General features: G+C 36.8%; 1 protein-coding gene across 4 annotated transcripts in view; it reads right to left on the reverse strand.

Moving 5' to 3' along the window:
• Positions 1–25,729, reverse strand: part of LRP1 (LDL receptor protein 1) — a 1,015,507-nt gene that overhangs the window by 352,756 nt on the left and 637,022 nt on the right. For all 4 annotated transcript variants that reach the window (XM_068367027.1, XM_068367026.1, XM_068367028.1 and 1 more), the window contains one exon: positions 11,225–11,365. In XM_068367027.1, coding sequence (XP_068223128.1) covers positions 11,225–11,365 — 141 coding nt within the window. The remainder of the gene's footprint in view (positions 1–11,224; positions 11,366–25,729) is intronic.

The raw sequence follows: 25,729 nt of genomic DNA on the forward strand, positions 1-25,729 counted from the left end.
GGTGACTGAAGGTGGAGGTGGTTGCAAGGGCATGGTCCTCTTTAGGTTCTTGGCCTTCGACCATGGCTTGAGAAGTGATCGTAGTAAGGTCAGTATCGGTCTTCTTAGATCTCTTCGAGCGTTTGATGCTTATCTTCTCCAGACTCCTAACGCATCTTTTAGCTGTGCTCTTAGCACTGAGTCTGTCACTGATGCAAACTGGAGAGAGCCCAGTACTCTTTCTTGTTGGCGTCTTGAGATCCTGTCAGATTTCAGTCGTCTCTTGACAGATCCTGCTATCTCTCTCCTCTTTCCTGGTGAAATGGAGAGACAGTGTGACTTTAAGTTCCAAAGGATTCCGAGCCATTGAAACTCTTGAGCTGGAGATAGTCGAGACTTCTTGACGTTGATCCCGAATCCCAGATGTTCCAAGAACTGGATCACTTTCTTGGATGCTTGCATACACTCTGTCCTGGATGCTGCCCACACCAGCCAGTCGTCCAGGTATGCTACTACCTGGACACCTTTTAGGCGTAGTTGTTGAACGACTGCGTCTGCAAGTTTTGTGAAAATCCTTGGGGCTTATGTTTAGTCCAAAGGGCATGGCTCTGAAGACGTACTTCTTCTTCTGTAGCCTGAATCCTAGGTAGGAGGAGAGGGGGTGGTTGACTGGAATATGCCAGTAGGCATCTGCCAGGTCTATCAAGACTGTGTTCGCCCCTTTTGTTAACAGGGTCCTTATGTGTTGAAGAGTTAACATCCTGAACGACAAGTCCAGAATGACTCTGAGTTTGTCCGAGTCCTTCTTGAGAACACAGAACAGCCTTCCTTGGAATTTGATGGACTTTGCCCTCCTTATCACCCACTTGCTCAAAAGTTCTAGGGTGTATTCTTCCAGTAAGGGGGTGGAGTGTTGGAAGAATTGAGGAAATGGTGGTGGAGCCTCGCTCCAGCTCCATCCAAGTCTGTTCTTGATTAGGCTGTGGGCCCAAGGATCGAAGGTCCAATGATCCTGAAATTGTTGGAGTCTCCCTCCTACCTGAAGCAACTCATTGCTTCTGATTTCCGGAGGATTTACCTCCTTGACCGTGTCCTCCCTTACCACCTTTATCTCTTGAGGGGTATCTAGAGGAGCCCCGTTTAGACCCTCTACCCTTGGGACGAAAGGTAGTGGTATGCCTCTCGAACGCAGGGTTGAACGCTGGTGACTGGGCAACTAGCTGCTGAGGCACCACCTGATAGGTTGTTGTGGGTTAAGCCACCATCTGGGGCATCGCGCTCACGGCAACTGTGGGATGTTGTTGCTATCTGGTAGGGCCAGAGGACAACCTAGGTCATTTTGTCTTCCTCTTAGGCTGGGGACCCTCATCCGGGGAAGACTTCCTCTTCGCTGACATGCCCCACTTCTGGAGAAGGTTTCTATTCTCTGTGGAGGCCTTGTCTACAACTTCCTTGACCACTTCACTCGGGAAGAGGTCCTTACCCCAGATATTGGAAGCTATCAGCTTCCTGGGTTCGTGCTTTACCGATGCAGAAGCAAACACGAACTCCCTACATGCTCTTCTGGCTTTGACAAAGCCATACAGGTCCTTGACCACAGAAGCCAAATGCATTTTGGCCATGACCATGTTCATATCTGGGGTTTTACTATTGCTTGCCGTCATCTCTAGACAGTTCTGCAGAGATAGAGATGCGGCCAGTCTTTCTTTTGTCTCTTGCTCCCTACGCAAGAGAAAGTCAGACAGCTTAGGGAGATTTTCGCAGAACTGACATCCAGCGATATCTGCCTCCAACTTCCCAACTGAGAAGGTAAGGTGGACTTCCTTCCAGTCCATATCATCCATGGGCAGGGCTAGAGATAATGGTCTACACTCGTCGAGTGTAGGGCAAGGTTTGCCTGCCTCTATTGCCTTCATTACAGCTTTAAAGCCTTTCGATGTAAAGGGAAAGGCTAATGAAGCTCGAGCAAGAAAGTTAGGATGCTTCTTGCTAAGGGCTGACACCTTAGAGTTAGTGTAGCCCTTCTGCTTCAGACTACTTGACAAAAGAGTCTGAGCCTTCTCATGGTCAAGTACTATGACCTCTTTAGGTTCCGTCTCCTCCTTCGATGTTGGTTCTAGTCTCAGAGGAACGAGGCAGTCTGGGTAGGCTTGAAAACTAGGCCAGAAGACATCTTCTTCGATGGGGACGGTCCCCAACTTCACTGAAATGAAAATCTTGCCATTGGTAATAGGCATGTATACTGCATATCTCCAGGGATTAACGTCAGAGTAAGGTGGGAGATCTAAAGGTGGGAGATCTTGAACCCTGAGTCTCTTGTGAGACCCACGGGACGCGAGTTGGGCGATTCTTCTCTCCATTTTCGCCTTGTTTGCGAAGACTCTCCATCAACACCGTGAGATTGGCCAGTGCCTGTCTCACGTCATCCGATGGAGGGGCAGAAGATGTTGAAGGTAATGGCTCACTAGCCGGGACTGACGGAAGGGACTCCGATTCGAACTCATCATCTTCTTCTTCAGGAGTCAAGGTGGACTCCTCCTCGAGACCTTCCCCTAGAAGGCCCCTCTCGGTGTATTCAGACACCACCGACATCCTCTCTTCTTGGTCGATGTCCATGCCTTGCATTGCGTCGGAGACGTCCGTATCTATGGCAATCTGGACGCAAGGGATCTCAGGTCGTGGCTGGGGTGTTAGCTTCCATACCTGCTTTTGGGAACAGCAAGGAGCGCATCCTAATAATGTAGGATAAATAGAAACTGATCATCTATCAGTTTGTTGAAAGAAATCTTTTCCTTCAAAATATGACTGGTCTCAAACAATAGACTGTGCAAGGATACACAGGATATGTTGGAAAATAACTACTGTATAATATATATGCCAGCTAGGCTAGCACCTGCGGCACGATCCAGCCGGCGTGGGGTAGTACCTGGCAGCACCGGCCCAGTCGGCATGTTGCCGGCTGGATTAGTACCTGACGGCACCGGCCCCGCCGGCAAAGGCTGGGTTAGTACCTGACGGCACTAGCTGACAGAGAGAGAGAAAGCATGGAGTGAAGGGTTACCTTATTAATGTATGTTTACAATAAATAAGGGTGTAAGTATATAATCTTACTGCCTTCCTCCAGAATGAGAATTCAAATGGAAGGGGAGAATGTATCATTCAGGCTTCCATCCAACCACCAAACCGTTGCCGGTCACTGCCAGTCCCGGGTATGTGGATGGCAGTCCAAGAGAGGACTGAAGAACACTCTACAGAATAGGGGTCTCCCACCGGTAGCCACCACAGCCGGCACAGTTTTCCCGGAGCCTTGCGTCCATAAGGGAAGATTGAGTGACTAAACAGCTGCTATGTAGGAGCCCCGGCCGACCCCACAACTCGCTGGCAAGAGGTGAGATTGCAGGATGACGGCCAAAGGGTTGCGATGGCTAGGCCATTGTTAAAGGACAGAGAAGGTAGGGAAAAAGGGTCCTGTATAAAGTGTGGAAAAAAGCGGCAGGGTTGCCGCCCGTACCACACAAGGAAGAAACTGTTTCAATATCGGCGCCATCCTAGGCGGCAGAAGAATATCTATTCCTCAGCCTAGGGTCTGCCGAAATGGTGTTAAGAGGAGGCGGCAAGATTTCTGCCGTCTCTCAACAGGGAAGAAACATCGTTTCAGTGTCGGCGCCATCCTAGGCAGCAGAAGAATGTCTATTCTTCAGCCAAGGGTCTGCCAACACAGGACTAGTCTTCTAGACTGCAGGGGAGAAGGTGGCGGCATCATACAACCACTTCAAGTGCGGCCTAGGGGGCATAGCCTCCTATGTCGGCAGCAGAAGCAGGCAGTGAAGTGAACTACTCACCCTGCTGCTCTGCCGTCAGCAAAGATCGAATACTCTGAGGTTCTGTCTAGAAACCCAAAGCCGGCAAGGGTAAGAGACAGAAAACCCTAGCCTAGTCAAGCCTGAGTGTCTACTCTATGGCAGGACCAAATAGGGTTGTCGCCTGGGTGGCACTCAGAGGGAGAAGAGATTACCCCTAGATCTCCACTGGTGACGAGTATCAAGTTATATAATAATTCTAGGAGATATCTATCTCCTTATGAATTGATAAAACGATACACGAGGGTAAACCGGGGACATGTATGAAAGTATACTAAAGCGCATAGGCTAGCTAGCCTAGCGCAGGGTGAGACTCCGGTTACCTATATCACCGAAACTCTAACGTATACGATCGATAGGAAGAGGAAATGTATGCAATGTTATGTATAAATCTTTACAAGTATAATGTGCCTAAATAGCTTATATTTTATTAGTGCTATTACCACTAGGAGAGTAGACTTATATCATGTATGATAGTAAACTGAAGCACGTAGGCTAGGAAGCCTAGTGAGGGCAAGGTTCGGTTACCTAAATGGCCGAAACTCTAAAGAATACAATCAACATAATAAAAATCATCCTAGTATTACTTTAATTGAATAGCCTCAAAATATAAATGTTATTACAACCGGGAATGTCGTTCGACTAAATAACACATGCGTTATGAACGACAGCGCCCCATGGAGCATCCGGTGACCGGCTAGGCTCCAAACACTTAAAATTACTCTAATTTCACTGTGAAGCAGGAGCTAAAAATTATACATTGTAAAGAATAAATACTCAACTTTCCAGAGGCAGAAGAGGCTGGAGATTGCATTGTAAAATCCGTAATATCGAGCACAAACGTTAGAACGACAGGGAAAACCACAGTGCGAAACCGCTACGAATATAGGAGTAACGCGCTATCTTGCATACAGTGCCATCTGGATACTCAATAGTAGTACGGGAGGAAGGGTACCTTGATAACGGCTCCCCTTCTATTTTTGCCACTTTTCCCCTCACAGCGAAAACGCTATTTAGGGTGAAGATTGCTATGCGTCGTATCAAGATATACGTCCCCTGATTTATGCGATATCCTTAAGAGAAATTTTAAGGATATTCGTGCCAGGAGTTAGAATTCTGGAGACCTAAAGGTAAATTTTCTGGGAATATCACTGTACCAAATATCCCTTAGAAAGCTACTTATAGGAACCTTCCATCAGGACGACATGGCTTGAGCCCAAATATATATATATATTTATACAGTCGCTCCCCTACTTACGAACATTCGAGTTACGAACAACGGTACATACGAACATGTCTGCGCGTATGTCGAAAAATGTTCGGAAAGAGATGCTGTAAGTTAGATTTTGTATTGCGCGCCTTTTTCCGAGTACTGCTTCTTTCCGCCACTAATACCGACGCTTGGCGCTGTGAGAGCTCACCCAGCATCCACCTTCCTCTGCCCAGTTCGTTGCAGTGCGTAAGTGCGTGAACGTATCTCCAGTGCGCAAAGAAATTTTTTCGTTTTATCATTAAATATCTCGTGCATCCATTATTCAATATGGTTGGTGAAAAGCGAAAGGCTTCTAGTGAGAGTGGTAGTGCAAAGAAGAGGCAAGCCATTTCATTTGAAACGAAAGTGGCAATAATAAAGAAGCTTGATACGGGTGAGAAAATGGTGAGCGTTGCACGGGCATACAACTTGAATCGTTCGACCGTCGGTACCATTTATAAACAGAAAGATCGTATAATGGAACACGTGAAAGGTGCAGTGCCGATGCAATCGACGATCATTAGCAAAAAAAAAGAGGGAAAATCATAGAAGAGATGGAGAAACTTCTCACCATTTGGCTCGAGGATCAGCAGCAGCGGCTTATTCCTCTGAGCCTTATGCTCATTCAGGAGAAGGCCAAATCTATCTTTGAGGATGTCAAGGCTAAGGCTGGGGAACATCTTCCAAAAGTAAGTTAAACTTCATTTTATTTATCTTATTACGTACATGTACATACTGTGTGTGTGTGTCTCTCTCTCTCTCTCTCTCTCTCTCTCTCTAACATACGTAGTACAGTACTGTACGTATTCTCTCCATTTTATTAAATGTTTTTTTTCAGTAAAAACCAATACAGGTTACTTATACAAGCCTTAAACATACTTATATAAACCTTCAATATACTTATATAGGCCTTAAACATAAACTATAAAACAAAATATAGCACTGAAGCAACTTACGAACGAATTCACCTTACGAACGATCGTTCGGAACGTAACTCGTTCGTAAGTTGGGGAGCGTCATATATATATATATATATATATATATATATATATATATATATATATATATATATATATATATATATATATATATATATACACACACAGTATATATACAGTAGGGTCCCCAATTATGTGAGAATTTAGTCAATCCACAGCATCACAGAACGGGAATAATTCCATTAAGGCCAATGCAAACTGCAACTTAGAGTCAAACTTTCTTTATTACCCATTTTCAATACTTACTATGTACTAACTGTATTTTCATCTAATATGAAGTGTTCTTATGAATAAATAAAATATTAAGGTTTTAAAGTTTCAATAACTTAAAAAAGTTTGAAATTACACCAAGGATGGCTGTAAATACTGTATATTTTCGAATATAAAACTGAAATTAGGGCAAATTTTAATAAATCCAAATCATATCTGTTATATAAGACGACTAGTGAATTACAAAACCATCAATGTAAAGGCTAACTTTTTCTGTATTATCTGAAATCCAAAATTAACTAAATAAAGGCAAGGTTACGTCATGCTTTTCCTAAATATGCCACCTGAACAGAAACCATTATTTTGTTTACGTTTCATCACCAATTCTGACTAACAAATGAACACATCTATATATCTGTGTATTGGTTAGCTTTTGCAGCAACAAATATCTTACCAAATATTGATTACATAATGAATTTGTTATTACAAATGTCATTGTACTTACTTTTTCCTTAGAATTTTAAAAATGAATGAAATTAATGTGATTTCATATCATGTTTTTCCTAAACAAGCTGCCTAAAACAGAAACTACTCGTTTGTTTACATTTCACTGCCGATCATACAGAACAAGTTTGATGTGACAGAGAAGATGGTGCAAGATTAGAAAACGTGAATATAATCTGAATCATGATGGATTTTTAATTAAAAGGAATATTATGCTAATCTAAATGTTATTACTATTGTCATTAACACCACCATTAAAATGAACAAACGGTTAGAGAAAGAGAATTGTAAAGGCTGATGAGAGCATAATCACAAATCAATGTTTACATTTCCTCAACTGGACTTGCACAGATAAAAGTAGATTTAATTGTCATGGAATTTTTAAGAACTAGTGACCGCATAACAGGCGAATCGCGCTATGCAAACACTCTAAATATATATATATATATATATATATATATATATATATATATATATATATATATATATATATATATGTATGTATATATATACAGTGTATGTATGTATACACTAAATATAAATTTACATTACAAGTAGATTTACTTATGACTTTTTCCTTCTTATTTTCAGTTTGCAGTTTCAAATGGCACCACGAAGAACCTATAATTTTCAGAGAGATGACTTGTTTATTAATATTTGGTATTCAAAAGAGTGTTCTTCCCACAGCTGTTAAAGGATGTTTAACAGACTGACTGACTCATCTTTCGTTTTTATTCCACCAAATCTACATGATCGAGTAACAACAGAGGATGGCATATTTGGAACATTACTTTTCATACTATATACACACAGCATGTGGTTTGGTCTAGAAAATAACACTGTTGCTTATGCAGATGATGCTACTCTCTTTGCATCAATTCCATCTCCTCAATGTAGGTCTGGGGTTGCTGAATCCCTTGATAGAAATCTAGCTAAAATTAGTGCATGGTGCAATTATGGGGCGTGAAGTTAAATCCTAACAAACCCCAAAGTATGATTATAAGTAGATTAAGGACAGTTGCTCCTCAGCAGGATCTCTGCATTGATAATGTTTCTTTAACTCTGCATGACTTAAAATTTTAGGTGTGATTCTCGACAGCAAGTTTAATTCTGAGAAACACATTAGGTCTGGGTCTTCTTCAATTACACAAAAATTGGCTTATTGAGAAAGTCTAATAATATTTTCAGTGATTAATCTATTCTTAAGTACTTTAATTCTTTCATTCTGCCTTGTTTCGAGTATTGTTCTCCTGTCTGGTCTTCAGCTGCTGATTCTCATCTTAATTTGTTGGACAGGATCTTACGGTTTATCAAATTTCTTATTCCTGAATTAGATAATAATCTCTGGCACCGTCGTTCAACTAGTTCCTTATGCATGTTGCATAAGATTTTTCATAATTCTGACATTCCTTTACATTCCAATCTTCATGGACAGTACCATCCTGTGCCTTATATAAGATATACAGTTAATTCTAAGTGAGGCATTCTCCAAGAGACTCAATTACTACACAGTATTCAAGAAGTTTTGTTTCAGCTGTAACTAAGTTGCAGAATGATCTTCCTAAACAAGTAGTTAGAACTTCAAAAGTTCAAAACTTGCAGCAAATGTTTTTATGTTGCATAGGCTGACAATTTTTTTTATAGTTTATATATGAAAGATCTGTTTTAATGTGGCTACTGTTCTATAAAGTATTTTATTTTAATTCATTACTTCTCATATAGTTTATTATTTCCTTATTTCTTTTCCTTACTGGGATATTTTTCCCTCTTGGAGCCCTTGTGGTTATAGCATCCTGCGTTTCCAACTAGGATTGTAGCTTAGCTACTAATACTAAAAATAGTGTCTGAACTCAAAGAGAACTACCAGCCTCTAAAGTACAGAAGGAACACCTTGGTTTCCGAGGCAATTCCCAATAAAATTATTCTGCATTTGTCATGATCACAGTCTTCGTACTTGGATTGAGAAGGTGAACTACAAGCATATCTAGGGCAGTTATGTTTATGGTAAGTGTAAAAAATATCTCAAGTCTTTGCGTTGCCTCATCATAAATAATCCTTCCCCTTAACAATAATTCATTATCAAATATCTAAACTTTTCTATAAGCATGGCTTATAGAAAACTCTTCCTTTGTGGTGTATTTTGTTCACGGGTTATTATTTATATATTGGTAAGGACCCTATATAGATTTATATTACATTTATTTAATTGGTTTTAAATTTGAAATAGTTTTACATATAATCCATCACATTGATGATAAAGGCTAAAACACTTACTTCAGGATATGTATATTACCTAGACTAGAATGGGTTTCTGTAGTCTGGTGTGATTTTCCAATCATAGCTGAATAGCTACTCCCTTCCAGTTTGACTTACAACAAGTAGCAGTTAATGATTTGATTTCATAGTTTTTTCTCAAATGTACACCTTAATTTTTTAAGACAACTTTCAAATATTGGTATATTCTTGTGAAATAAATTCCAGACCTGATATTCAGTATGACATTAGGCCTATATTTGCAGTGTGAAAATTTTATAACTAAAGTTTTTTTCCTAAAATATACCTATTGCAAGAGATAGAATAAAAGCCAATTAAGAAACAGGAAGATTCCCACAGATTATGAAATCTTAAAACTACATTTACTATCAAATTACTGCATAAAGGTTTTGCTACAATGTTTATTTTTATTTATAATGGCAAATAGTTCTTTGTTAATAAAATAATGTTTTGTATGATTTGTAAAACATTCAATCCCATTATTAGGCCTCTTGCTTCATTTAGAATATTTTCAGGTTCATTTATATATATATATATATATATATATATATATATATATATATATATATATATATATATATATATATATATATATATATATATATATATATATATATACATATATATATATCATCATCAGCCGTAACTAGCTCACAGCAGGACAAAGGCCTCAGACATGTCCTTCCATTCGCATTTGTTTATGGTCTTTCTATGCCAGTCTATACCAGCAAATTTTCTTAGCTCATCAATCCATTTTCTTTTCTTCCTTCCCCTGCTTCTTTTTCAATATCTAGGAATATATTCTGTTATTATTAATGTCCATCTATTATCTGTCATTCTCATTATATGTCTTGCCCATGATCCATTTTTTTTACATGTTGTTAGACTATCCTCTACTTCCATTTGCTCTCGCGTATCCACGTTTCTCTTTTTTTTTTTTTTGGTCTCTTATTGTTATTCTCATCATTATTCTTTCCACAGCTCTTTGATTTGTAACTAGCGTATGTTCTAAGGCTTTAATAAGACTCCACCCAAGTCTATGATGCATAAGTTAATACTGGTAGGACCATTTATATATATATATATATATATATATATATATATATATATATATATATATATATATACACACACCTAAATATTCATATATGTATAAATAGATATCTATGCATATATATACAGTATACATACATACATATATATATATATATATATATATATATATACTGCATATTCCTATATATACATATATATGCATTAGGTAAATGTTTGTCGTAGCTCAAGCCCTGTTGATTACTGCCCAAATTCCATAACTCCAATATTATCTAAAATTTTTGAAAGCCTTTTGGCTAAACATTTAAGTAGATATGTTGAAGATAATAATATCTTCCCTTGTTTGAAATTTAGCTTTCGCAAATGCGTTGGAGCATGTGATGCCCTTCTTATGATCTCCAATGCTGTACAGAAATCACTTGACTGTCGTCAGGAAGTTCGTATGATTGGCCTTGATTTTAGTGCTGTCTTTGGCAGTGTTAATCATGAGGCCCTTGTTTAAAAACAGTTGTCAGTAGGTGGGTCTTCTTTTAGTATCATTATTGAAGTTTCAAGTAATAGATTGTAAATAGAAGTTGTTGATCAGAGTAAGTCTAGGAACGTAACTTCTAGTGTTCTTCAAGGTAGTGTTCTGACCGATTAGTTTTCATACTAAATTTTGGCATTGGAAACAAACTCTTCGCATATGCAATGACTTTACTATCTTTGCATCACTTCCGTCTTCTGAATGTAGAACTGGGGTTACTAAATCCCGTAATAGAGATCTAGTTAAAATTAGTGCATGGTGCAAATTATGGGGCACGAAGTTGAACCCTATAGAAACTCAAAGTATGATGGTAAGTAGGTGGCTCATCGACATCCAGATATCTATATCGACAACGCTTCTTTAACTATATACAACCCCATTAAAATTTTAGGTATGAGTCATGATTGCAAATTTACTTTTAAGAAACACATTCAGTCGGTTTATTCTTAAATTGCACAAGAAAATGTTTTAATTAATTCATTAAACTTTGTTTTGAGTATATTAATAAACAAACTCAGTTTGATATAACCTAAAAAGAACGGAAGTGAGATAGAAAAAAGGTCCTTACTGCACAAATGTTCGTCAGAGCCATCACCGCAGTCATTATGGCCATCACATAACAATGCCAAGTTGACACAATTATCATTGTCGCATTTGTGAGTCCCAACTTGACAGCTGCTGTTCGCTTCCAGTAATGATCCGCTGCTAGCTGGAAAGAAAAGGAGAAAAATGATCAATATATCTTACAAAATGTTAAGACTTAGCTTGTAAATTATTGAGAATGAAAAGACAATACTGAAGCAAATATGACCTAACACATTCGCACTTCTCTCCCATTCACACAAGAATCCCATGTAAGGGAAGAATTAAAAAAGATGAAAGAAGATCTGAATATAGAAAGCAGAAATGTAGGACTGAAAATGAATATGACTAAAACTAAAGTAATGTTCAATGAAAATGAAGAGAGACATCAAATAAGAGTTATGGACAAGCCTCTAGAGATTGTTAATGAATATACGTACTCAAGATAGACAGTAAGAGTTTCTCCTGGACACAAGCCCGAAATTAAAAGAAGGATAAGCATGGGATGAGGAGTATTTGGTAAACGAAATGAGATTATGGAAAGTAAAATGCCACTTTCTCTAAAAAAGAAAAGTATTTAATGAGATGGTCATACCAGTATTAACTTATACATCAGAAACTTGGATCCTTACTAAAGCCTTGGAACATAAGCTAATTACAATTTAAAATAAGTACAGAAAGAGTAATGTTGGTACCAACACTGAGAGACAGAAAAAGAGCAACATGAATACGAGCACAAACTTAAGAAGATATTCTAACAACATGTAAGAAAAAGAAATAATGGACATGGGCAGGATACATAATGAGAATGACAGACAATAGATGGACATTAAGAATAACAGAATGGGTCCCTAGAGATTGTAAAGAAGCAGGGGAAGGAAGAGAAGACAATGGATTGATAAACTAAGAAAGTCTACGGGCGTGGACTGGCATAGAAAGACCATAAACGGACACAAGTGGAAGGACATCTGAGGCCTTTGTTCTGCACTGGACTAGCAACGGCTGATTATACACAGTATATATATTACTCACACACACACACACACACACACATATATATATATATATATATATATATATATATATATATATATATATATATATATATATATATATATATATATAACATTTACTGAGGAAATATAAAATGTGGGCATAGGTAACAATGAACTAAGATACACATACATACATACATATATACTGTATATATATATATATATATATATATATATATATATATATATATATATATATACATACATACATACTGTACATGCATGCAAACAAAGACATCCTTGGGGATTTGAACAACTGTCCACTAAAGCATCAGGCTAATGCTTACATACATACATACTGTACATACATACTGTATATATATATATATATATATATATATATATATATATATATATATATATATATATATATATAAACATAAACATACTGTACATGTATGCAAACAAAGACATCCTTGGGGATTTGAACCACTGTCCACTAAAGCATCAGGCTAATGCTTAACCCATCCAAACCCACACACTTGCACGGGGCACAAGAGGAGAGGAACCATAAATAGAATTGCATGTATATTTTCTCATATCAGGTGCCACTTTGATGAGATTTGGAGCAAGAATGGCTCATAAAAATCGCCTACCTCAAAACCCATAACCACCCAAATATGTGGTACCCCAAAGCTACTCAGTCAGTGGATTAAGTATAAATGATCTAGTTTATAATCTATTGGAATTGTTTAGAGGAAAGGAACTGTCCTAGATCTGTGTATGCAATATCCAGAAGCAAATATTCTCTTCTCTTTCGGTTTGAATTCAAGAATCCTGGAGAGTTACATGGACCGTCATTCATCATCCACTTTCATGCAGTTCCATGTTACTGTGAAGTTTACAGCAGGGAAATCAGATTCATAGTTGGGGTGTTTTATCATTACATGACCATTCTGTTACTTAAATCTGTCTGCTGTAGGTTCTAGAGCTTTTAAATATGCGGCCCCAAGACTATACAATAAGCTCCCACTAGATATCAGAAAGACTGAAAATATTAAGACTTCCAAGAGGCAACTGAAAACTTCCTTGATTTTTCAAGTGCTTTGATAATGTGGATTTTTCAATAAACGAGCAATATGCGGTGTGAAATGCTGAATGCCTTGGAATGCCTACGATAAAATGAATTATGAAAGGTCCTATAATGAGTAGGGCTCCCCTGTAGTATGTGACATGAAAAGCATAAGTAAAGTGCTTAAAACATACTCATGGACATGGGAATCCCCGATGCTCTAATAGCCTCTTTGACGACATACGGTCAAATGGAAAAAAATAACCTGTACGAATCTTTTGAAACTATAAGATACTATTATGTATGCCACCGCTATCCCACAAAAATGAAATCAGTAAATTTATTGAGTATGATTATTTACATTAGCCAAAAAAAAAAGAAAAAAAAGAAAAAAAAAGTACCATAGAAATAAATATTCATGACTGAAAATAGAAGTCAGTGGCAAACAATCGAAACTCCAAATAAACATTGCTCATCACAGCATCATCCCAAACCCAGCTATTTTGCTGAAAAGAAAAGAAAAAAAACTGTAAAGAGAATCGTTGTGCACAATGTCCTTTGGAGGTTTGAATTCCTCATATTTTGTTACACAAGAGGAGACACAAGAAAGCGTCACTGCCCGACACAAAACACTGTCCTTCTTCTATGCTTTGTCAGTCAAAGTAGAGAAACATTATCTTGTACCCGGTAAGGTTGCACATTTTTTAGCCTTTCCAGATAATTACTATTTGGTGCGGTTCGTTTCATTTGACTGTAAATTATTGCTAATTTATTCCCTGAAACTTGCTTCCATAAGTTTCATACATAAGTTTTGATTTTCATATTAAATACGTATGTAGGTACATAATCTATGAAAACTTATTGATTCTGAAGTGCGAAATTGCCGTAACCGAATCACTACGTTGTTTATGATGATCGAGGTGATGTTGAATGTTACCGAACATGAAACCAGACACAAGCATTGGTATGTTGCAAATGTATACATAAGTAGGGCAATGCATGTGAAAGGATAATTAGAAAAAAGGCCAAACTGACCATAATAGGTTGCAAAAACTGATGATAGCAAGGTATTATCCCAACCGATATCACGGTAGAATGGGATAAAATTAGAGATTTAGTTTTTCACTAATAACGTTGTTTATGGTACGGGCAAAACAAGCGTAATTATAATAATAAGTATAAGCTTAGAAGCTTTGCACCTATTTACTATGCGATAGAGTACCCGCAAAGTTATTTTGCGAAGTGAACAGTTAAGAACCAGGAACCAGGACCTTAGAAGTGGGAGGGAGAGAAGAGAAGGGGGAGTTAGCAGAATAGCCATCTCTCTCTCTCTCTCTCTCTCTCTCTCTCTCTCTCTCTCTCTCTCTCTCTCTCTCTCTCTCTCTCTCTCTCTGTCCGCAGTCGACTTATTTCTATAATAAAATCACAGCTTGATATGTTGCTTTAATTTGTTTATGCAGAAAGATTCACACTGGAATCCCGACTCATTACCCAAGAAAGTATCAATACCATAATCCTGGGTCGTGTAATCTTTCATGATTTTCGCAGACATTCTAATTCTTCTCTGGCTTTAAGAATAGAGATGAAAAACAGAATATTACAAAAAGGATATGCAATAAAATTCAGTGTTAATAGTAACATCTCGTCACATTGTAAACACGTATCTACACTTTACTCTTGAGTTGTGTGTGTAATCGTATTTTTGCACTTTGAGCTCTACGAAAAAGAAAAAATAATCAGAATCCTCCATTCTAACAGGATCTACCAAAATTAGAAATGAAACGATTTCCTTCCTGGGAGTGAACAAAACAGGCATTCAATGCTTTCATTCATATATATATATATATATATATATATATATATATATATATATATATATATATATATATATATATATATATATCTAGTGTGTAAATATACATATACAAAAATATCGTATTTATATATTATAAATATCTACATTCATATATACAGCACAGTATATTATTATCATTATCATTATTATTACTAGGTAATTAAGCTACAACCCTAGTTGGAAAAAAGGAGGCAACGAGCCTAAGGGCCTCAACAAGGAAAACGGCCCAGCGAGAAAAGGAAATGAAGTAAATAAACTATACGTGAGAAGCAATGAATAAAAAATACAAAATATCTCCAGGTCAGTGACAACGTTAAAAGAGAGTTGTCATATAAAAACTATGAAGATAGGCTTGTTTAAACATTCGCTGCAAGTTTGAACTTCTGAAGTTCCAACGATTCAATTACCATATTAGGAAGATCATTCCACAATCTGGTCACAGCTAGAACAAATTACGTAACGTTGAGCCTTATGATGGAGAAGGCAAGACTTAGAATTAACTGCATACCTAGTACTATTATTATTATCATTACTAGCAAAACTACAACCCTAGTTGGAAAAGCAAGATGCTATAAGCCAAAGGGCTCCAAAAGGGAAAAATAGCCCAGTGAGGAAAGGAAATAAGGAAATAAATAAATGATGAGAACAAATTATCAATAAATCATTCTACAAACAGTAATATATAAACTATAAAAAGACATGTCAGCCTGTTCATCATAAAAACATTTGCTGCAACTTTGAACTTTTGAAGTTCTACTGATTCAACTACCCGATTAGGAAGATCATTCCACAACTTGGTCACAGCTGGAATAAAAACTTTTAGAATACTGTGTAGTATTGAGCCTCATGATGGAGAAGGCCTGGCTATTAGAATTAACTGCCTGCCTAGTATTACGAACAGGATGGAATTGTCCAGGAAGATCTGAATGTAAAGGATGGTTAGAATTATGAAAAATCTTATGCAACATGCTTAATGAACTAATTGAACGACGGTGCCAAAGATTAATACCTAGGTCAGGAATAAGAAATTTAATAGACCGTAAGTTTCTGTCCAACAAATTAAGATGAGAATAAGCATTTGAAGACCACGATGGTACAATATGGAAGATCTGAATGCAAAGGAAGATCAGAATTATGAAAAATCTTACGCTACATGAACAAAGAACAAACTGAAAGACGGTGCCAGAGGCCTCTATCAAGATCAACAGACCGCAAGTTTTTGTCCACAAAATCAAGATGTGATTCAGCAGCTGAAGACCAGACATGAGAACAATACTCGAAACAAGGTAGAATGAGAGAATTTGAAAAATAAATAACACACACATACATACATACATACATACATACATATATATATATATATATATATATATATATATATATATATATATATATATATATATATGTGTGTGTGTGTGTGTGTGTGTGTGTGTGTGTGTGTAATCCAATATGCCAGAAATACCTCTTTATCTTTAATTCACTCTACCTTTGGATCAAATACCTAAACCTTTTATGATAAAAATTTCTAGCCTGGCAAGTATTCAAACTTATTCAGAGTCGAAATCGAAGTGAAATTCTACACTATGAACATTTAAATGTTTAAAGGCCGCTCATGAATGGAAAAGGCAAGGGACAGTGGCATTGCCCTATCAAGCAGGACAATGCCCTAGAGACTAGCAATGTATCGTATATGATCAGCGCCCAAGCTAGGACCAAGGAGGTCCAGGCAATGGATGCTGATGATTCAGCAGATAGACCTATGGGTTCCCTCAAACATCCCATCCTTAGATCACAAGGATGGTGATGTTGCAGCGACCAAAGGAACTAACGAGTTTGAGCATGGCTCAACCCCCTGCCTGACGATCACCAGGCATGGACGTTACCAACAGGCCACCGCAACCCTTATAACCTTATGGGGTGAGACTTAGGGAAGAAGATTTAAAGAATACAAATATTTAAATATATACATATATATATATATATATATATATATATATATATATATATATATATATATATATATATATATATATATATATATATATATATATATATACATACAGTATATATATATATATATATATATATATATATATATATATATACTTCTTCATTGTCTACATCTTTTCCCACTTCTATTTGGGGTCGATATTTCTGGTCAGCTTTCTCCATCTACCTCTGTTCCACACCTCATCACCGGTTAATCCCTTTGATCGCCTACAATTTGTATAAACATATAGGACTCAATGATGATTGTTTCATACATATACTGTATATCCATGTACACAATGCAATCAGGCAGGTGGAATTTCAAGTCTCGTTTCCTGAATCGTCTGGAAAGCTCATATTATCGCGTCACGTAGATGCTCATCTCAAGACGTCTGTCGAGATTTACCTTTTATGTCACGTTTCCCTTAGCTGTTTGTGTGTGCTATTGGGTTCACGGAAATACAGCATGTGTATGAAACCCTCATCATTGAGTCCTATATGTTTATACAAGTTGTAAGCACACCATATATATATATATATATATATGTGTGTGTGTGTGTGTGTGTTTGTGTGTGTGTGTAGGTGTGTGTGTGTGTGCGTGCGTACAATTTGTATAAACATATAGGACTCAATGATGGGGGTTTCATACACATGCTGTATTTCCGTGAACCCAATAGCACACATGAACAGCTAAGGGAAACGTGACATAAAAGGTAAATCTCGACAGACGTCTTGAGATGAGCATCTACGTGACGCGATAATATGAGCTTTCCAGACGATTCAGGAAACGAGACTTGAAATTCCACCTGCCTTGTTGCATTCCACCTGCCACATTGCATTCGTTTCTGTCTTGACACAGCTTCGTCTGTTCCCCTTCCGAACTAATGGTAATATTATTATTACTTGCTAAGCTACAACCCTAGTTAGAAAAGCAGGATGCTATAAGCCCAGGGGCCCCAACAGGGAAAATAGCCCAGTAAGGAAAGGAAACAAGGAAAAATAGAATATTTTAAAAACAGTAACACAAAAATAAATGGTTCCAATATAAACTAAACATCTTTAAGAAAATAATAGGAAGAGAAATTTGATAGAATGGAGTGCTTGAGTGTACTCTCAATCAAGAGAACTCTAACCCAAGAGAGTGGGAGACCATGGTACAAAGGTATGCGTCTTAATTACTATAATGCAAACTTCAAATGAGCGCGCATTCATCTTGGCGATTGGTTGTCGAGGGCTGTGTTGAGCCCATAAAAGGTCTTTAAACGGAAAAAAATAAGGGAAATGAAACCACGAAAAATCTCATGCTATGAAACGAAAAACAGAATTGGTATAAAATTAGAATTGGGAGGTAAAAAAAAATAAAGATAAAATAAGCTAATACAGTATGCCATTCATCTAAAAACGAATAATTGTTAGGCTATACAATAAGAGATCAGCCATGAAAAAAAAAATCGCAGCATTTACCAACAGCAGAACATCGTGTTTCGTGGGTTTAAAAATGAAATCCTGTGAAAATGTGGATTTATCCACCCGAGGCAGTCGCAGTCAGTCAGTCGTGCAACGGTCGTCATACAACACAGGGCTGTATTCTTCTTCTTCCTGGGAAGTCCAATTCTCAGCAGAACCCCAAGACGTGAAGCCATGGACTCGCTCTTTCCTTCAACATCAGGCTTTGGAATTTTTTTCCATCTTTGTTTCTTTTTTTCATTCTTGAACCCTATTTCCTTTTCATTATGAGGCAGAAAAGTCTCTCTCTTCCTTCTCCCTTCCCACACTTTACGTCTAGAGACTGCCAGGACATTGGGTTGCTAATTTTAATGACTTTTGCAATTGAAAGAAAGATGGCTATACACGTATGTTGTAATGTCTCTAATAAAGGAGAGAGAGAGAGAGAGAGAGAGAGAGAGAGAGAGAGAGAGAGAGAGAGAGAGAGAGAGAGAGAGAGAGAGAGAGAGATTTCCAATGGAGATATTAACCACTTAAGCAAAGTGCTACGCTAATAAGAATATAACGTAAGTATTAATGTAGCACTGACAGTGACAACTTTATATTTTGGGGGAATATCGAAACGTAACGTTTTTGCGTAATCAACTAACAAACAACCAAACTGAACAGGACACAACATGAACTCCTTTTGAGGGCAAAAGCAAAATAGAAAAAAAAATAGGATTGCGAAGAGCATCCAGTAACCTTCCAACGGAACATTACCGAATCATGGGTAGCTGTTAAAAACATCCACATCTCAACATTGGTGAGTCAGAGAGGCTAGGCTCTAGTCTGATGAGCCTGACCACAATGGCAGGTGGGCCACCTTTCCCACACCGACAACGCACCGAATGCAAGTTCTGTCGGGTATTCATCCTTTGCGCTTGAAGAGTTTTGAAATTAACTACAAAGCAGAGAAAAATAAATATATTGATTTCTTCAATATCTGAATAAAAGTAGGATAGCTATGTTTTCACAAGTTTCTATCAGTTGTTATAAAAATACGTATATATATATATATATATATATATATATATATATATATATATATATATATATATATATATATATATATATCAATCAAAACTAAAACAGTCACCAATACACTGTTTATGTTGCATACAAAGTAAACCCGGATGCTCTCTGGTTAAAACCCGCATGGGTTCTTAAAACGAATTTACTAACATTAACACAATTCAATCTCATAATGATTCACACAAATTCTTTCTGTAACCTTTCTACTTTATTTATTGAAGCCATTGGTGGACTTATTCCTCCTCCTGTCAAGCACTCCACGATCTCTTGTCCTCAGAATCTATATTATCTATCAACCTACACTTTAATAACAAACCATTGTTCTCTAGCCTTGGGTAGTGCCATAGCCTCTGTACCATGGTCTTCCATTGTCTTGGGTTAGAGTTTTCTTGCTAGAGGGTATACTCGGGCATGATACTCTATATCTTGTTTCTCTTCCTCTTGATTCTTTCATTTTTTTTAAAATTTCTATAGTTTATATATGAAATATCCAATTAAATGCTGTTGTTGTTCTTTAAATATTTTCTTTTGATTGTTTATTATTTTATCTTGTAGTTTATTTCTTTATTTCCTTTCCTCACGGGGGGTATTTTTCCCTGTTGAAGCCCTTGGTCTTATAGCACCTATTTTTCCAACTTGGGTTGTAGCTTAGCTTTTAATAATAATAATAATAATAATAATAATAATAATAATAATAATAATAATGATAATAATAATAATGACAATAATAAGTGATAATGATAATAATAATATCATGGACCATGTCCCCATAACTGAACTCAGCCCTCTTCTCGTATACTTCAATAACATTTTATATGCCATGACCCCATGATCCCTTCATCTTTGTCAAACTAACGTTTCTTCATTATATTTAGTCAGATTTCATTTTCTCTTTAACTAATACTTATTTATTTGACCTTCTACCCATTAATATCTTCTTCCCCATCATTATCCCTACATTAAGGGGTCAGTTGTCTGATGCACCCTCTCCAAGGCCTTCTATCTACTCATAAATATACACTGTCCTAAAACTTGATCAAATAATGACCGTCAATATAACACAAACCTCCGCCAAGGATGAGGCATTCACAGACTAAATGGTCCCTTCTTCCAAACAGTTACGTTATCTCACGCGTTTCAGGGCAGGAACTCATTCTCTTGGAGAAAACCGGAAATCTTTGTTCTAGAAAATAAACGGTTTTCCTCTTGATTCCATTTTCCCCTAAATACTGCACGAAGAGCCTAAAATAAAACCACAATTGGAAATTCAAAGTATCCCCACAGCTATCAGTATCCCTAAATCCTATCTAAGCAAAGCTATCATTCACTTTGTTTTTTTTTTATTCAATTACAGAACTGTATCTGCAAACCCGAGAGAGAGAGAGAGAGAGAGAGAGAGAGAGAGAGAGAGAGAGAGAGAGAGAGAGAGAGAGAGAGAGGTGGCAAAATAGATAGAATTTATCTAAAACAAGTTCAGAATTTTCAATAAACTGGAATAAAACAAAGTTCTGCACATATGTTAATAAGTGCCGCCACCGATAAAGCTAAAAATACGCCAAGATTTATTCGAGTTCGCTGCTCCCTTAAACTAGAACAGCCACTCGGTAGGGCTCATACCTTCGCCTATATCATGTTGTATATCACAAGATCGGCAATTGAATTATGCACATTTTGGCATTAGTTTCATGTCAATAAAAAAAATAGCCACGAAATGGTAAAACGCTGTTTTTGATCTTTTCGTGACCTTAGCCTCGACTTACGACACTGCCAAAACCTAATCAAATTGTCCTTGGATCATGTCCAATCATACAATCAAATTTAATGAGATTCGATCAAATAATTTTTGAGTTAAGCGAATCACACAATTTCAGAAACACTCAGACAGACATGCAAACAAATACGTGCGCCTATCAAAATCTAACCTTCGCTACGAAGTTCGCAATTTATAGGAGCAATACCCCGACAGACAGACAGTCCGTATGCTAGCTATAATTACTAATAACAAAACAAGTCAATATAGTCTTTTATACAATATAAAACTAACCGCTGGATTAAAGCAATTCATATTCATTCAATTCATATTCATTGAGGTTAAAAAGACAATCAAATGGGAGGAAACCATCATTTGATTACAAGGAGGCTCACTAATTACGAACAGCAGACTAAACACTTCAATGCGTTGCATAAACAATCTAAAGTAGTTACAAAAACTCCCGGAAATAATCATACTTGTTCTACACAGCCTTTAGCAGGCGAGTGGCTCTTAAAAGGAAATCACGCACAGAATTTAAAGGTTTAAAGATAACTCATGTATGGCAGAGGCAAGGGACAGTGACAATACCCAAACAGGACAATGCCCTAGGGCCTAGAGGCTGACCATATATCCATATGATCAGCACCGAAGGCCGGCCCCTCTCCATCAAGCTAGGACCAAGGAGGGCCAAGCAAGGGCTGCTGATGACACAGCCATAGACCTATAGGCTCCCCCAAAAACCCCACTTCCTTACTCCTTACCTCACAAGGATGGTAAGGTTGGAGACACTACATGAAACTATCGAGCATCAGCAAGTCTAAATTCCAGTCCAGCAGAACGCAAGGCAGGGACGTTTCCCATAAGCTACCACCACCCTTTCATTCTATACAACAATATTTCTGGAATCAATCACAAAACGAAGATATTTGTAAGAAGTATCGTAATAGTCAGGCATTGAGCCATTCATACAAGGCATATCCATTCATATATACAGAAACTAAGAAATGGTTATACTTGATGCCTCATACGTTAAATTGTTAATGATTTAAAAATAAAAACTAGGTCATTTTCATTAACGTATAAAAGTCCTGAAAACATCCCCTCCTTGGTGCTACACCACTGCTGCATAATACAATATATTGTCCTCTTAAATTTCATGTGTAAATGTACCTTTCTCGTTGTCGAAGTGCCGCAAAAACAACAGATTTTCACCATCAAATTTGAAATATCTCGATTTTGATACAAAAGGAGTGTCATTATCTTGACACCAAAAATTTCAATTTCGCAGTGCATGCAAATACGAAAGGAAATCGCCAGTAAGTGTCAACTAAATTTTTCTCTTCATGTGAGAGAAAGGAATTAGACCCTGCTTCAATAGTCCAGGTTTCTTTTATTGCCTTTGCCCTCAGCATACTGCTAACTCCTAACAACACTATTTATTCAACACAAGTTTTGACATTTCGTTCCCAGTCACTTCCTCATGATGAAATCATCTCAGCTATTTGCTGAGCCAATGAAGGCCCAGAATCATGATGGCGAAGAAACTGAAGACTTTCATGTTTTCTAAGTGCTTCAATAATGTGGAATTGATAATTAACACAGAATAGACTGTGTGATACTCTAAATGCCTAAGAAAAAAAAAAAAAAAAAAAAAAAAAAAAAAAAAAAAAAAAAAAAAACAGATCTAGTGGTTCTGTAAGGCAGGGGTTCCCCTGAAAAAAACGGAGAAATGAACGCATTACCAATATTTGAGTGTCGGCACTAATATTTGCCTCCCTCTCGACCATTTGCAGGACCCAAATGGTACATTAGAAAATTTTGAAGGATTTTCCGACAAACTTTTCTAAGAGATACAGGAATCCCATTACATCATTTATATTTTGTTAAAGACCTGTACATAAATCCAAAGTTAGCCACCCTGCACTAAACAAGGTGAAGAATATGTACCATGAAACATTTTGCAGTGAACCTGCTCAAATTGGACAGCGATCTGGTCCCTGACCTTTTAGATTGTAGTAAAAAGGCCGGTGTCGTGGGAGATAACGCAGAATCTGATGCAAATATATGAATAAAGTTCAGCTTTATACTGAGGTGCATTCTTTGATCATTGCAGGAATTTCCGTTTTGCCAATCATGACCCTCGTGTATTTCCTCACTAAACACCTTTCAGAAATATGTACTTAGATTCATAAAGTTCATATTGTCCAACGGAATTTGCGTTACAAAAAATAAAATTAAGTTTTTTACATAAGATAATTTGAAAGAAACTTTATACCTTTACGGAATAATGTAATTACATAAATTGTTTCACTATCTATCGGAAATACCCCATTTCTCTATCATCAAAAATAGCTTTCAATAATTTTGATAAATGCTACATTAATATCAAGTGCCAATAAATTTTCGTCTGGCGATAAAATATTTCCATATTATTCAGAATATTGTCTTTAATAGATACTCAAAAGGCTTATTGATTACGCGTCTTTGGTGAAATACTGTGAGTCACAAGGTTGATACATCGAAAGGGGAGAAATTTTACATCTCCCGTCAACCTAATGCTATATTCAAACGAATATTCACCATGCACACACAAACGAACACAAGATTTAATACCCTTCAGGTACCTCACGAGTTCATGAAATTTTTTTTGCAATGTTTTTCCAGTACAGTATTGGTATATATATATATATATATATATATATATATATATATATATATATATATATATATATATATGCGTAAAAATCACAGGAAAAACGTGATGCTCAGATGCAGAAGAACCTTCAGTCCTCTGAAGAAGTATCACGAAACTAGTCAGGACTTAATCGTATATTTCGTATTTTCATTTTCCCTGTGGTTCTTCTGCATATATATATATTATATATATATATATATATATATATATATATATATATATATATATATATATATATATTGGTAACCTATGTTAAACTGAACCTCATAACCATAGTACAAAATAATACATCTTCTATTATGGCAAAGCAATAATTCAATTCATGTCATAAACTACATGAAAAATAGGACAAAAAAGGACAGACATCGCTGTATGAATAAATTTTTGCAATTTAGATATTCAACAAACCTTTAAAATGACGTCCTTACATAATTGTATGTTAATGTAGCAAAATGCAACATTTGACTCTATGCATTTTTATATAAATTTCACTTAACATTTCACAAACTGGACTTTCTATATTTTTTTCCTGGGAGGCAAATTACTTCCTGGTTGCTCGTACACCCCACACCTAGTAAGCCTAACGCCAATGCTTGTCAGAAACGAGTATTTCTGCTTATGGCACGGCCTGTGCCACGAAGCCTTTTCAAAGATTAGTCTTCTGCAAAATACATATATTGGAATTTCTCAAACACATAACTCACATTGATATAAAGATTGGTAATTTTCCCACAAGTAAAATTTTTAGCAACAACTAAAAACAGAAAATGACTATTATCAAATCAAGGAAAGGAAAAATAGACAAAGAAATACTATTTACTCAGGGGTCTACTTTTCATGCAACCCTCCTTAATGTGATGCTTATTCCTTAGGTCTGCCCTCCGAAGAATATTTAAGGGTGGTTCTTGGAGGTTAGCCAAAGTAAATGTTACAAGTATTTTCTTATACTATGCTTGTAGCTTCGAACGATAAGAGTTCCCACTTTCAAATGAAATGAAAGTGGTTAATGCGAGTCAAGGAAAGACTGACGGGAGAACTGCATATTTCATTCACCCCTGTCAAAATTTCTCTCCGTAATGACACACAAACACCACATAGCTTATAATATATATATATATATATATATATATATATATATATATATATATATATATATATATATATATATAGTAGGTAATAGGCTGGCCAGGGCACAAGCCACCCGTTGAGATACTACTATTCGAGTTATTGGGTCCTGGGCAAGACAGTAACATTGGATCCCTCTCTCTCGTAATGGCTCATTTTGTCTTTGCCTGCTCATACACCGAATATACTGACATATTCTTACCACATTCTACTGCAATGCAATTGTTCAGTGGCTACTATACTCTTGGTAAGGGTAGAAGAGGCTTTTGAGCCATGGTAAGCAGCTCTTCTAGGAGGACACACTAAAAACAAACGATTTTTCTCTGGTCTGGGGCAGTGCCATAGCCTCTGTACCATTGCCTTCCACTGTCTTGGAATAGAGTTTTCTTGCTTTGGGGTACACTCAGGCATGCTGTTCTATCTTATTTCTCTTCCATTTGTGTTTTTGAAGCTTCTATAGTTTATATGTGAAGGATCTATTTTAATG

This window comes from Palaemon carinicauda, chromosome 44 (genome assembly GCF_036898095.1).
Source record: "Palaemon carinicauda isolate YSFRI2023 chromosome 44, ASM3689809v2, whole genome shotgun sequence".
Taxonomy (NCBI): domain Eukaryota; kingdom Metazoa; phylum Arthropoda; class Malacostraca; order Decapoda; family Palaemonidae; genus Palaemon; species Palaemon carinicauda.